Source organism: Neospora caninum, chromosome VIIa (genome assembly GCF_000208865.1).
Source record: "Neospora caninum Liverpool complete genome, chromosome VIIa".
NCBI classification, from domain to species: Eukaryota; Apicomplexa; class Conoidasida; order Eucoccidiorida; family Sarcocystidae; genus Neospora; species Neospora caninum.
The window spans coordinates 902,372-917,092 of record NC_018393.1 but is presented as its reverse complement, the minus strand read 5'-3'; the positions used below and the strand labels follow the sequence as shown (position 1 = coordinate 917,092).

The following is a 14,721-nucleotide window of genomic DNA, read 5'->3' as shown; positions in this document are numbered from 1 at the left end:
GGCGTCTCCTTACTGTTGCTGGGTCGAAATCGAGGATCAATATAAATATGCCACTGTTTTGTTATCAACAAACATATATCTGTAGAAATGATCTTCTCTATGCCGATATATGCATCCTTGTATCTGACCACTCTCAACGCGCTTCCGCTTGGAGACGAATCGTCTTGATGCTTGTCCTTCTACATGTTTTACAAGGTGAGTGTGTGAGTTGCTGCGTGTACTGGGGTTTCTACTGCTCTCAGGTGGCCTCGGGCTCGATTTTCTCTCTCATGTGATCATCATGGAGGAGATTTCTCGGGCTTCAGCAGGCATTGGACTTTCGTACGGCGCGCATTCAAACCTGTGCATAAACCAGGTAAGCATCTGAGTACGCCTGGACCTTCAACGGCTACGTCTCCCAGGAAAGGTGGCCTAATCCAAAGATACAGCTTTTCCATCGTTTCTGAAGCCCCGTAATAGCAATCAAACTCGACCATTAAAGATAGCTGGGCTCACATTTCAAAACCGTTGTGCATGGTGTGGTCTCAACAGATCACCAGGTGGGGAACGCCAGAGCAGCAGAATAGACTGCTTCCAGAGGTAAGACCTACCTTCCTCGGGTATGCACCTTAGTATATAAACATAAATCTTGTATATGTAAATACACACTCATATTTCTATGCCAGTGTCTCCGTCTCCGTGCTCGCTGCAATTCTCTTGTTCCTGCACACGTGAGCTCTAGCAGGACACACAGGCTGGCCTCGAAAATTCAGGTTTAAACGCATCTGTGCACTTTTCGGCTCATGCGTATTGTCTTTGTGCTTGTAGGCTGACAGAGCCGTCAGTCAACAGCATCCGAATCGTGACTCCGATACACATCCCCCCCCTCGTGCCTTGTCTTTCGGTGCAGCTTATTCGCGGAAATGCCGTTGGCGCTCTTGCAATGTCCGAACCGGTAAGTGTGTGAAGCCTCCCATCTACCGGGTAATCATTTACTGCATACGCGGCTCTTTTATGTTCAGGTTATTTTGTTTTGCAGCACACTTCAGTTGTATACGAGGTGAAACGGAAGCACCTGCATTTGTATATATAATCATGTGCTCCTCCCTATAAATAATATGTGTATATATATATGCGGTATAAACACGTCAATTTTGTATGTGCACACCTACATGTGTGTGTGCATTTGTCTTAAGCTAACAGTGTGTACAGAACATATGCACTTTCATATCTACGAATGGCCATCTATATGATATGATGCTTATTCGAGTGAGACTGAGTTGATATGTTTTTCTGCATAGGAAGCCGGCAGTGACGTCTTGGGAATGCGAAGCCAAGCCAGTCGAAACGGTACCACTCCGCTACAGGAGCATCGAATTGCTTTCTCTGAGGAAGATGCATCGCATGCATTTGCATCTGCGTACCTTAAAACTGAAGATAAGACATAGGATTCAGCGAGAAACGTGTTGCAACAGAGAGCCGAAGTTCCGTGATGACAGTCTTTTCCTTCACTTCGTTGTGGTGCCGGGAGTTACTCTCTGCCTCCCTATATACATGCCATTGTACTTAAATATTAGCGCAATTTCTTCACGAGAAGTTTTTTCTTCAACGAGGCAAGAAGCACCAGGTGCCAACCTCTGTATTTGATGGCCTCTCTGTAGAGGATGGATCTTATTCCTTACGCGGATCAAAGAGCTGGATTACAAACGGTACGCTGGCCGACGTAATCATCGTGTATGCGAAAGATACAACGGGGCATCCACAAGGGAATCCAGGCCTATACAGTAAGTGTGGGTTCGAAGATGCACTTTCAGCTCTTAAAAAATTGTGCTACGCAAGCAATCAGCCTATGAAGTGCAAGCTTGATCATTACGTTTCTACTCATGGCTCCAGTTCGCCTCTAAAGTGTTTTCGTCTGCGAAGTGCCTGCCCGACACACAGCTTCTCTGGGTCGAGCCGCTTGCAGTCCTTTGGTTTCTCCATTTGGATGTGGGAAGCGGACAGAAAAATAAACCACAGAGAGCGGGAGCTGGTCTAATGTAACGATGAACAAGGTCAGCTTGCCACACCTGATGCGAAATGCGGCGTGCGCCGGTACCATTTGTGTGACGCGTATAATCGTGGGGACAACTTTCGGGCAGCTTTCGTCTCTTAAAATCCTCAATCCTTTTTGAAGCAAAACATGGGTAATGCTGGTGCTTTGGCTTTTGTTCTCTGGCGGCATCACGACAGATTCGTCGAGGAAAGTGACAGCCTTCCTTGTTGAAAAGGGAATGGATGGTTTGGCGAGAGGCAACAAGCTCGACAAGCTGGGTAAGGAAAAACACCTCAGCGCTCTATAGGAGCTGATGAAGCCCCTGACAAGGTGCTTTCCTTCCTCTTCATAAGATGTATGGCAATATGACACAAGTTCCCCTTTGTATTCGTCTACGCTTGAAGGTATGCATTAACATATACCAGTTTTCGAAGCGTGTGGTATCTATGTGTGTACACTGTGGATGTGCATATGCATACGCATATGCGGATGTGTACGTGCTTACGCTGCGCACGTTTCGGTTTTTTGTTGGTAACAACGGATTTCTCCCTGGTGTGGTATGCATTTCCATGTTCGTTTACTGTTTAGGCATGCGATGCAGCGAAACGTGCGAGTTGTTTTTCGACAACATCCATATCCCTCCTGAGAACATTTTAGGTAAGAACTCCTCACGCTCGACGACATGCTATGCAGACACTTTCTCCGTCTCGCCAACCAGTTTACCAGAAGGAAATGACATGTGTTTTCGACAAAAGTCACCGCGCCCGGTCTTGTAGAATTCGGTGTCTCCACGTTTACGTGTTTCACCATCAAAAAGTGTCATATAAGATGATTTCTTTGCCTCCGCCCAGTGAAACCTACAGCCCTCACCTGGGTTCAATAGAAAAGATTATCCATTCGACAGAGAAGAAATCCCGTTATTTCTGCTCAGGGACTCCAGGGGAAGGAGCTAAAGTGCTCATGTCTGGACTTGATTCCGAGCGACTGGTTCTCGCTGGTGGCCCTCTAGGGTGAGATAGGACACATTTGAGTATCGAGATAAACTTGCATGTACATTGACGTAGGTATTTTATATATAAAGCTATCTATATCTAGAAATATGAGCATGCAGACGTAGGTACGCAATAGCCTAGAACGATGCAGTGGGCAGTGATGGGCAGACTCTGCAGAGCGAATGGCACTGGCCAGCATCTTGAAGCTACGTTGTGAGAGAACTAAACGGAATGCACGCGGTGGATGACGGTCCATGTCCTTTAAATCTGAGCGCCGCTGCTCTTGTTTTCTCGGTTGTTTTCTCAGCATAATGGCGGCATGTTTGGATGTAGTCTTCCCATATATCAACCACCGCCAGCAGTTCGGCCAGCCCGTGGCGGATTTTCAGGTAAATGCTCCGCGACTCGGTTGGCCATTCTCAGTGACGTTCCTAGGAAACTTCACAGGGAACGAAAACGACACCACACAGTAGATGTCTCCCTGATTTCATGATGGTTTCGGCCCCTGAGTGTTCACAAATCGCTCACATGCCGATTCGCAAATATGCAAAGGTGCAAACGGTTACAACTCTACACATGCACGCCTGCATGAAGGTATTCAAATGCACATGCATGCAGACATGAACACCTCCGTATAACAGGTGAACTCACGTATGCTCTACCCGTACGTTGTCTTATCAGCCCGGTATGCGTGTGCGTGTTTATTTATGCGTGTATGGATGAATGGCAAGTCTGTAATGATGCAATGGTGCCTGCGGTTGTACGGGAGCCTCTGATTTCTTGATAACAGGTGGCTGTGTGTACAATCTTTTGCTTTCGCCCCTCTGGTTTTTCCTCGTGCATGTCTGGCGGTGCAGCTCATGCAAGGAAAATTGGCGGACGCATACACCATTTTCATCTCTCATCGGTGAGTAGAAAGTATGCAATTCCAGAACGTTCTGCACGTGAAGAGCTCTGTTCTTTCCGACCACGGATACATACAGTCATTTATTCGTACGTGTGCAGCAGACTTACTGTTCTGGTCCTTCTGCCTGCTGTCTTCAGAGTCGCTGAAAAGAATCCTGTGTGCGTGGCAGCCCACCAGTGGCGTTTTTCGCATCGAAACCATGTCAATTTTCTGTGACGTTTTTCTCTGGGTTTATTTCTCTCACGGGAGGGCCAGGGCAACGCAGTCTACGCTTGTGTGTTCCTCCTCTACAGAGCTTTCCTCTACAGCGTTGCTCGAGCGTATTCTGAAGGATCTGCTGGACGAGCAGTACGTAGGGCAAAACCTTGGTTCATCCGAGTGTAGACCCACTCAAATACACCTACATATGTGCTGCATGCTTATGTCAATACGTGCCTCTACACAGATGAGTAGGAAGGTCTCAAATAATTATCCATGGAGGTTCAGCATCCATTTTTGGCGTCTCCCGACCCAGACCTCTCTACGGTTATGCAGACAGGTTTGCATGTGTACACGCGTGTTCCAGTTTCCCCGATGCATGAGAATACCTTTTATATTCGTTTAGGCAACCCTGTCCATATGTCTATGTAAACCTATGTTGGCACCGCTAAATGTCTTGGAGCCTGGGGCAGTTACGCTGTGCATGTGTTCGCGCAGGACTGCGCTGCAGCGATTTTATGCTGCGCAGAGAAGGCAACGCATGTCGCCCTCGATACAATTCAGATGTTGGGGGGAAACGGGTGAGCAACCGACGACGCAGTGAGGAGGAAAAGCAGCTACACTGCGCTCCCGTGGATTCATCTGCGTGTGCATCCTTCACTCCGGCGACGCGCGAATAACGCTTCTCGTCGCAACTCTGTGTTCCGAGGAATACAGACACCAGGATGTCTCTTGGGGCCTCCGTAGTGCCCGGGGCACTGTGGAGAGCAACTGGTCAGCCCGCGAGTTCATAAAAACTGGGATCGTTACCATTGTATTGGATTAGTGTCGGTCCTGGAGAGCATCTTGCAAGAAGCCTAGGGCTCCGCAGACACGGTGTTCTTTCCCTTGGTTCCCATAGAGCAGGAAAGGTGCATATTCCTCTTTACAGATATACAAACGACTACCCCGCCGGGCGCCTCTTGCGGGATAGCAAGCTCTATGAAATCGGAGCAGGTAAACCGACATTCCGCAAGTGCAACTGCATTTCGACTTCACGCGCCTAGAGTTCTCTTCTTTCCTCTGTTCAAAATGTCGTCTTGTTTGCGTAACTCAACGAGACTCATGCCTGTTTGGGACTCGCGTGTTCAGGGACCTCCGAAATTCGGCGCATGCTGATAGCCCGGGAATTGAATTCGAGATTCCGAGAGGGGAGTCTTGATTGGGACTTCTAAAGCTTTTCACCGATGCTTCGCCGCAAACATCTCCCGGTGATTGGCTTATCGACCTTACCAGTACATACACGTCTCAAAATACCCACATATCTATGTGTGTATACACGTATATATGTATTGATAGGTACGTTGATAGATCATCTACAGGGTCCGTCATATATATGCACATTTATGAAGTGGCATTTCTTGTGGACTGGCTGTTGACCATGTCAATCCTTTAGCGATCTAAACGCATGCAAATATATATATATATATATATATATATATATACAGGGTGTGTGTATTTGCATATACTTATATCTGGGAGCCGTACCCGGCTGTCGGAGAGGGGCGTCCCTTCGACATATATAAGCGAACACATACGCGAGTTTTTACACTGGCATGTACCCTCAGGCCATAGGTCGTCTCTCCCAGCAAAAACACTGGTGCTTGCCCTACGGGCGTCGTAGCGTGTAGTGCGAGTGTGCGCCGGTTTTTGTCCTGTGTGCCGAGAGCGGACTTTTCCAGCGTGCCTTCCCATGCACAACTTCATGTCCGTGAAAAAAAGGGGGATGTGCGTATACACGACTACATACGCAAGGATATCCTAAAGCACGTGCCAGGCGAGATACTGCAAACCCTTTTGCTGCTAAGAGATTTCCACGGAAAACGCGACACCGGCAACTACGTGCATGCAGGTAGTGAGACGGGCGAGAGGCCATGAGCAAGGCTTGAATGAATAGTTTTTAGACATTGTTTGCAGAAACATGCAGAGTTCTTAATATGTGCACATACACAATAAACATAGTCGAGGGGCATAGATTTCCTCTAGCGACAAGCAGATTTGAGGGGAGACAGTTGACAGGGTCAGACCGCTATGAACAGGCACACACCGGTGCATCCGTATCCCCTAATCCTTCTAGGAATAGAGATACACCTAGATGTGCATATGCAGAACAGTGTTCACTCTGACTTTCCCAGGAACCTCGGGGGTTCTGCTTGAGCGAGACAATTGACAGGCCACAGATATTGTAGATGGCAACAAAAAAAGAGAAAGACTGGGCATGTGCACCTCCCCGAAGGTCTCGAGACAACCGGAAAAAATGTTTATCCGTCGCGCGAATCTCCAAAGGTCTCAGGGTCCGCTTCCATGTTGTCCCCCGGCGCTCCGGTGCCTTCCTTTCTGACACCCGAAAGAACGTCATCAATCCGCAAGAGCATGGCCGCCTGAACCAGAAAAACAGCAGACGTTTCGGAAACTACGCCTTCTCCTATGCGCAAGCGTCTCCATCCATTACTTATCTTCTGTCCCTCAATCAAAGATGTCCGCCCTGAGTACACAGATGCCGCGCCCTTCCCATGAAATGTACATACACGCCCCCAGCCATAGACACCCAGTGCATGTGTGCACATACACACATGTGCATATAAACATACACTGGCGCACATTTACACATTCACGTTTGCCTGGACAGAACCGTCGGCGATCAAGTTTTGTCTGCACAAAGGCAGATCGACCGGCGGTTACACGAGTGGCGAGTTCCAAGATTTATACGCCGAATCATAAACCCGGGGGCCCCCGAGAAGAGGGCAGTGCATGCACGCAAAGTTTCGACGGTCCTCCGCGAATGCCAGGTCTTGTTCCCTCGCGCGCTCACTGAAACGAGGCATGAATGCACGTGTACACGCATGCGCTTGTATCTCTGTGTCTACACTCCCGTGTAGGTATACGCACTCATGGAGATAAACGATATAAAGGGATAGGCTCGCAAATAGGCAACTCTGTTACACGTGTATATACAGCCATACGCCTGCACTCGAACGGGTTTTGCCTACACACCCCGGATTCCGCACGTGGCTGCTTACTGCTTCAATAGCGGTTTTCACGATCTGTTGCTTGACAGCCAAACTATCCCACACGTGCTTCTCGATCATGTCGACAACTGCGCCCGTCTCGCCGTCGACGCCCCACTTGGCGCTGTCTCCTGAGCAGGTGGCGTGCTTTGCGCGAAGTTCAGTCATGACCTTGACTGCGGAAAAACAGAGACACACCGTTCTGTCCTTCCCCTCAGTTCAGCGTTTCTGTACAAGGGGCCGCCTGCACAAGACATCCCGCCTGATCCGCTGCTTGAGACTTCCTCCCTAGTCTCCCTTCAAAAAGATGCTTCCAGAGTCTCCGAGTACCCCATCAATACGCACACAAAGCGATGGGTAACTATATTGCAAAATCTCCAGAAACACGAAAACATGCATCAACAGCATACTCAATAATCATCTACCTGCATATATATATATATATATATGTACGCGAACGGTGACATTCAAATAAAATTACCGTGCAAGCTTATGCAAAAATAAAGATATCTGTATACAGGCATAAACGGGCGTGTCTAACATAGACGAATATTCATAAATGCGGTCCTTGTTAGAAGACTTACCGACATTTGTGCCACAGTTTTGTGCAAGAGTCCTTGGGATGACCTCCAGGGCGCTCGCAACTGCCTTGTAGGGGTATTGCTTCACGGACTCGACATCTGGAAATAAAAACACGCCCGCAGGAACCAAATTTCCCATCAGTACAACTCCCGACTCTCGGTTTCGAAGAAGCGAGTCGAGTTGACGCTCTCCACCAGGCTCCGCGCGCTGTACAGGCTGTAATGAGAGAGGCGGGGCGAGCTGAAGGCACTCCAAAGCGAAGCTCTCAACGAACGCCTTGCCAGCGCGATGTTGTCCGTCGACGCATGGAGACTTCGGTTTACATTCAGGCACAAAAAGTTCAACACGAGACCCATACACTCGCCAGCAGGAGCCATGCATGAAGAAAATATATATATATATATATATGCATAAACATATACATATATATTTGTATGCCAAGTTCAACAGCTCTCTCCAGTCGCGAGAAAATAATGATCCCGATGCTCAGGTGTATATATGTACGCAGTAGCCAGATGCGCTAAAAATCAGACACGGTATCCTACGTACTCTTTGCATTCGCGAGGAGGCGCGCTGAAATCGCCATTTCCGTGGCCCCGCCGCCGGGGAGCAACTTGCCCTCGAGCATGATATTTCTCGCGACGTTCATCGCGTCTTGCAGATTTCTGTGAAAACCGGCATATCCGCGGTACACTCTCTCACGCCATCCCGCGTCATTTTGGCGCCGCTCAACTGCTTACGGGGGCAAGGAAACGAGGTTTTTCTCGGGTCTACCAGATCCGCATGCACACATCGACATCTCGCTTGCCTTTTCCCACATCTCCTACGTGTGTACATTTGTGCAGACGTTTGAATGTGGAGATGCATGAATATGCATACATCCAGTAGCTTTACGTAACGCGTGCTTGAAGACCGCAAAGGGAGAGATGAACGAGATACATTGGAGAGGATTTTGATCATAAACGAGTTCCTGAGAGTGTCTTTTTCATTCGCCAAGGAGCTTTCGTGTTCCATCTTTGGACGTACCTTTCGACTTCATTCAGGACATCTTTGCTGCCGCCTCTCAGCAGAATGGTGCACGCGCCCTTCTCCTGGCACTGTGTGAGAAACGTAAAGTATTCATCTCCTACCGCACAGGACAAACATCCATCCTCATCCACACGCATGCAGCTATACTCCTAGTGGGAAGCAGATCTGCACGCACTTTCATGCACACTGCGAAGCGCCTCAAACTCGCGACGCAGTCAGTTTGTGCAGGCGCGACGACACCGCGACACGTCTACAGGTGGGGACTCCTTTACAGGGAATCCCTAGGTTTGTAGCCACAGACAGGTCGCACGTGAACATGTCTCTGCACGTAGGCATCCCTAGAGCTGCAAAGTGCATGTTCCGAGAGCATGTACCCATGGGAACGGGAGCGCGAGAGACGTTGCCTGGCCCAGACCTCGGGCAGGCTGAGGGTCGCTCCGTGGAGAATCGTCTCACCGATTTTTTTGATTTCGAAGAGTCCGCATTTGGTGCCAACGTCTTCTTTGGTGATTTCTTCTGTGCGGTTCACGATGGTGGCGCCTGTGACGCGGGCTATGCGATTGTTGTCAGTCTTTCTGACTCGGCGAATGCAGCTGATGCCCGCCTTCACGAGAAAATGCTGAGCCAAGTCGCTGACGCCTTTCTCGGTGATGACCAAGTTGCATCCACTCGCGATGATGTCGTCGCACATTGCGCGAACTTCCTTCTCTTCCTGCTCCAAAAGCTTCGCCCATTCATCTTCCTTCGTGATCTCGACGTAGGTCTGAGACTCGCCCTTTTTGTACTCCAGCGGACAGTCCAGCAAAAGAACCTGCAGAGAGGAACCGGCACATGCAGATAAACAGACGCTCCGCTCCAGTTCTGCACGTGAGTGCTTGAAGATCTATGCTCCACACAGCGACACTCGGGTCCGTCAAGACCACACATGAGAAGACATGCCGACGTATATACAAGCGTGTGACTAAACTATTCAGAGCCGTAGAATGCTCTCTGTAAACGTGTGTATATATCTCGTGAAATAGACGTATCTATTGTTATAGAAAACGATAGGCGTATGCAGAGGCGTAGCCGCGGAAAGACAAAATTGTTTCCTCGCACCGTGTCTGCTCGCACGCATTCGATCTCTTTCTCTCGCCCTCGCTAAAACTGACCTTGGGGTTGGCAATGTATCTGCGCATCTTTGCATGCGTGACATCCTTGTTGACCATAACGCCGTCGAGGACTCTGGATTCCTCGAGGTCCCCTCCGGGGATCTTTTCGACTTTGGCGTAGCGTTTGATGTCGATTTCTTTCTTGCCGTTCGGCAGTTTGACCTCGACTTTCCTCACAGCGTCGATGGCCATCTGGCTGATGCGGCCTTCCCAGCGAGAAGAGAACTTTGTGTTGAGGCACGCGTCTACAACGTGACGCAGCTTCGCGTCGTCGCTAACGTCCACGTCGATGGCGATTTCGTTCATGTACTTTAGTGTGTCTTCCAGAGCCATCACGTAGCCATGCGAAATGACCGAGGGATGCAGCTGCTGTTTCTCTAACAAATCCACAGCCCCCGCGAGAACCTCCCCGGCGAGCACGACCACGCTCGTGCTTCCGTCTCCTACTTCTTCGTCTTGAGTGCGAGACAACTCAATCATCGTCTTCGCTGCCGGGTGAAGAACATCCACCTGAAAAAAGTTGAAACGGCACGAAAAACAAGAGGCAACTGAGCCCGTCTCCGCGCTTCTCCGTGGAGAGCCGCGCACTTGCACCGTGTGTGTGTATCCACAACTAGACATACAAACACATCGGTACATGTACGTTCGTATCCAGGTGTGCACGGCGTGTGTATGCTTAAACAACTCTCCATACTGGACAAATCCGTTTACGGTTCGCCGCAGACCTACCTCGCGAAGAATCGCGTTGCCGTCATTGGTGAGCACAATGCCTCCGAGGGGGTCAAGCAGCATCTTCAGCATCGAGGACGGACCCAAGGTCGTGCGTACAATGTCAGCAATCGCCTTGCTGGCCTGTGAGACACAAAACGAACCGAAACGCGGAGAAAACAGAGTTGCCTCTTCACCGGCTGCAGGTTCCCGTCACGACGGGCGGTCCCGGCACGTGCGCAGAGAATCTCCGCAAATCGCGTCCGGCGCATTCAGGCGGATGAAACCGCATCTCTGCTTCGTTCCGAAATATCCCGGAGTGTACGTACACCCCGCTTCCTGAACATTTCTCCCACCAGTAATTCAGTCAGCCACAGCCTGCAGCGACCAAGGCGTGAACCCGAAGAAGGAACCTTCATGTATCCCGTTACCGACTTCCTTTGGGTGGTCTGGTTTCCAGAGAGCCAGCTGGTGAGATGAAAAACCACTAGAACTGCGCGTTTTGCCAGGCACGCAGCAAGCAATGCGATCACACTCGAAGCGGGTGCAAGAATTCCATTTCACGTCTCGACTTCCTTGGGAAGTGCCTATCCCAATGCAGCTGAAATACGCTCTTTTTCTTCCATTTCCTCCCTCGGTTTTTCGTCACCTCTTTTCGCATCTTTCTCCCGTGAGAAGCCGGAGCCGTCCTGCTACCACATCACCCGGTCTCCGTCGCCCGCTTTCCCGTTTCCCTCGCCTCCAGGCGCCTCTTCTCTGTCCTCTTCTTCCAAATAGATTTCATGGAAAACCTAAAATTCGCATGTTTGATTGACATTTAGCCGCTAATATACAATCATCCAAGATATATTTATCTATCGCAGGTTCGGTCTGGGATTCCTAGGTTTATACAAACTACCTTTTTCTGGGGAGTCCCCCTTCCCTTCATTCGCTTCTCTGTCCGAGTCCTCCGCTCTCCTGCTCTGGGGCTGTTTTTTTAAGGACTCGTCTCCCCATGTCGCTCCTTAGCGAGGGGAGTACCTGACGGACGACGCTTCCCAAAAGACAAGCTTACTTGGATGTTTGCCAGTTGTGCTTTCCTGCCTTGTTCTCTTTTGGTGTTCTGCTTGAGAACAAGGACGGGACCCTGTGGACGAATCATGGTGGCGAGGCGTAAGGAGCGAAACGGTGCTCAACGAGCTTGACGAAAATGTAGTCGCCGTCCACACGTCTTGCCTGTTGAATCTGGCGGAGTGAGATCACCGCCTGCCGCGGCACCCCAGATACGTGAAAGTAACGCCAAGTAACGCCTCGAAGATGACTCTTTCAAGGCATTACGGAACGACGGACTCTGGCTTGGTGGATTGACGGCCGACCGCGTGTGTACAAGAAGACCGTGGAAAAAAAGACCTCATACAGGAAAGGAGAGTGATACGGGCAGTGCCGCCCCCTTCCCAGTCAGTAGAGAGTGCGACAGCGTCTATAAAAAACGGTGACTGCTAAGACGTGCGCGTCACCGAATTGACAACAGAACGGGGGAGCACAAGAAGAGAACTCGAAGACACACGAAATCTAGTGATACAGATGGTGGTGCCTGTGTGTGGGCAGAGGTGGGAACGACTGCGGCGGGTCCGTCGTCCGGAGCACTTTACATGCAAGTCGCAAGCAACCAGTCCACTTCTGTGTAAGTTCTTCACAGTTTTTGCGGATTTGTTGCCAAACGCTTGAACAATCGGAGCCCAACGCTTGCTGGAAATGCCCTCCAATCAGCAGGCTACCAACTCTCTCTGGGTCGAGTGTGGCGCAAACGCAGCGTGAACGGTGGTTGCATGTGCGCTGAAGGGTAGATGGTCTGTCTCCCTGATTTTCGCAGAGAAAAAAGTCGCAAAGGCGGTGGACGGTGCCTTTGCGGCCGCCCGGAATTATCTTCAACGGGGCACATTTGAACAACAGCCCTTCCATTCTCGCATTTCATATGGTTTTCGGTGTCATTGCACCGCGGGCAACACACGACATTCGTAGACCTTGACGGTGAGAAAACTGTGTGCCACAAACAGACTGAGGACAGCACCTCTCAACAGAGTTTCAAAGCTTTGCTGCGTGACTGTATAGCATCGTCTTCCGGAGCGTGCACTCAACGCCTAAAGACTAGGAACTCACTTCACAGGTCAGTGACTCCAGAATAGAAAAGAGATCTTCCTTTCCGTGTGTGCCGAGTGTTTACGAATTTTGGCTTTCCGTGTGCCCTTGCTGCCGTAAGGTGGGTAAACGCAGGCGCGTGACCACATTGCAGGGCAACACTGAAGGAAGAGGGATCATTCGGAGCTCCCGAAACAGCCTTGTAGCAGGAAGATTTGACGTCCAAGTTCTAAACCTCGTACATGCTTCCAGGCTAATGCTCTTTGGTCCACGGCAGGACACCCTATGGTTTCCTGCAAATTATGCGTGTCACCGTGACCAGAATGAGGGGACTGATTGTGAGGCGACTGCCTGGTGCATTTATTATGCAGGAAATGCTATCTTAAGGTTCTTACGTTGAAGGGAGTCACTATGTGATGCCAGAGGAAGTGCAATCGATAGGAAATTACTCAGCTACCGACCTGTCAATTCGGCGAGGGGTCGTAGGGCGACGTGCAGAAAGTAGGTGAAGGTGCGTCAACATTCAAATATTAGTGTGTTGGAGTTACGTTAGACAAAGCCGCGCGCGTATGTGTTAACACAGACGGAAGATATAAATGTAGAGGAGAAACGTTCGTTCGTTATCACGCTGAATCTCTTGTTAGCTGCCGGTCAAAACTTAGAGATACAGAATTTCTGTGCGGTTAGTACGCTGCTATCCGCACGACTCCCCTGAGCAACACCAAATAATCTGTTTCCCTGTCTTCCTTACTCACAAGTGCTCCATACCTGGAAGATTGCCACAAGGAACGTCCCTGCAGGCTCATTTCCAGCAGAGCAGAGAGGCCACATACGTTTCGGCAGGCCTTCCATGATTTGCGATCGGCGTAATGGAAAAAGAGCCAGAAAATTGTTTCTCCGGAGGAAACACTTCCAACAGCTCTCCGTCACACACTGTGGGTGAGCGTTTCACCGACAAGACTTCGATCCATACATCTGAAATCGGTATAGTTACAGACTCTTCCTCGGAATCGACCGACCAGTGCAAAGTGCTGACCGTCTGCTGGCGGCAGTCCCTGGTAATAAAACGTAGGCCTTTGAGTTGGCAAGAAACCCCTATCGGTTAAACCAGTTGTTTCTTGCCGTGTAAACTGTAGCATGGCTGGACACACGCGTTCCCCGGCTCGCATCCCTGGGAGGTCTCATGAGGTCTGAACAACTAAGGACCGTGCTTTTGCCTGCTTACTGGCTCAAAGCCTTCTGGTGAAGGGACATCACAATTCGGTGCGTGAGTGGCTGGGAATTCCTGAACCATCGCTGCCGCGCAGAGGAGACCAACCACCGCGGTTACAACTGCAGAAGCTTGCCCCATGAGTTCTCCCCCTGAAAGCAACGAGAACATCTAGGATACCATGACCTTCACTGCGGGGGTCTGCCTTGATCTCCACCGGCGGGTCACGAGGAAAACTGCAAGAGTGCGGGCTGCAGAGTGTGTACCACTGTGCGCTGTGCTGTACATACAGTCGGATTTGGTGGCAGATACTTTGGGTAGATCTCAAGCAGTTCTGTTGTTTTCACCCACTCTCATTCTATGTACGCGAAAAAAGACCCAGACTCTGAGCGGTATCCTAGGATTAATGCTCTTTCCATTGCAAACCGGCAAGGGATCGGGAAAGCGAAAGAAGATCACATCAGGAGGACAAGCCCCATCTAGATCTGTTCCTGTGGCCCACTAAATATTGAAGGAATAAGGAGCTTTGGGACGACTAAGCACAGCAACAGCGGAACAGACACAGTGGATGATCCACCTACAGCGACAGTTTTAAACATGAGTTCCGACTGTATTGCAGTTTGGATCCTTTCGCCCTAGACATGTTCCGGTTCTGTTTCTTGCGCACGGGCAATCCGGGGAGATGAGTGCTCACTGAGGCATGCTGCTGATGTATAACTGTGAGAATGATTTCAGTAAATTCATCCATTGTTCAATGTGCCTCAG

At 50.0% G+C, this 14,721-nt stretch overlaps 3 protein-coding genes across 3 annotated transcripts; 1 reads left to right on the top strand and 2 right to left on the bottom strand.

The window, feature by feature from the left end:
* Positions 1-280: 280 nt before the first annotated feature.
* NCLIV_020260 (putative isovaleryl-coA dehydrogenase) lies at positions 281-4,696 on the top strand (the record flags this gene model as incomplete). Its single annotated transcript, XM_003882223.1, has 9 exons — positions 281-355; positions 808-934; positions 2,212-2,292; positions 2,603-2,671; positions 2,946-3,024; positions 3,314-3,395; positions 3,864-3,913; positions 4,207-4,261; positions 4,610-4,696. The coding sequence occupies 9 exons, from the start codon at positions 281-283 to the stop codon at positions 4,694-4,696; spliced, it is 705 nt and encodes a 234-aa protein (XP_003882272.1).
* Positions 4,697-6,411: 1,715 nt separating this feature from the next.
* On the bottom strand, positions 6,412-11,769 carry NCLIV_020250 (hypothetical protein; the record flags this gene model as incomplete). The annotated part of the gene is made up of 9 exons (XM_003882222.1): positions 6,412-6,531; positions 7,171-7,334; positions 7,743-7,838; positions 8,290-8,405; positions 8,767-8,866; positions 9,226-9,580; positions 9,921-10,430; positions 10,650-10,772; positions 11,683-11,769. 9 exons carry the CDS (start codon positions 11,767-11,769, stop codon positions 6,412-6,414), a joined length of 1,671 nt encoding a protein of 556 aa, XP_003882271.1.
* Positions 11,770-13,440: 1,671 nt separating this feature from the next.
* On the bottom strand, positions 13,441-14,097 carry NCLIV_020240 (conserved hypothetical protein; the record flags this gene model as incomplete). The annotated part of the gene is made up of 6 exons (XM_003882221.1): positions 13,441-13,457; positions 13,515-13,540; positions 13,592-13,721; positions 13,779-13,841; positions 13,878-13,917; positions 13,972-14,097. 6 exons carry the CDS (start codon positions 14,095-14,097, stop codon positions 13,441-13,443), a joined length of 402 nt encoding a protein of 133 aa, XP_003882270.1.
* Between the last annotated feature and the right edge of the window lie 624 nt (positions 14,098-14,721).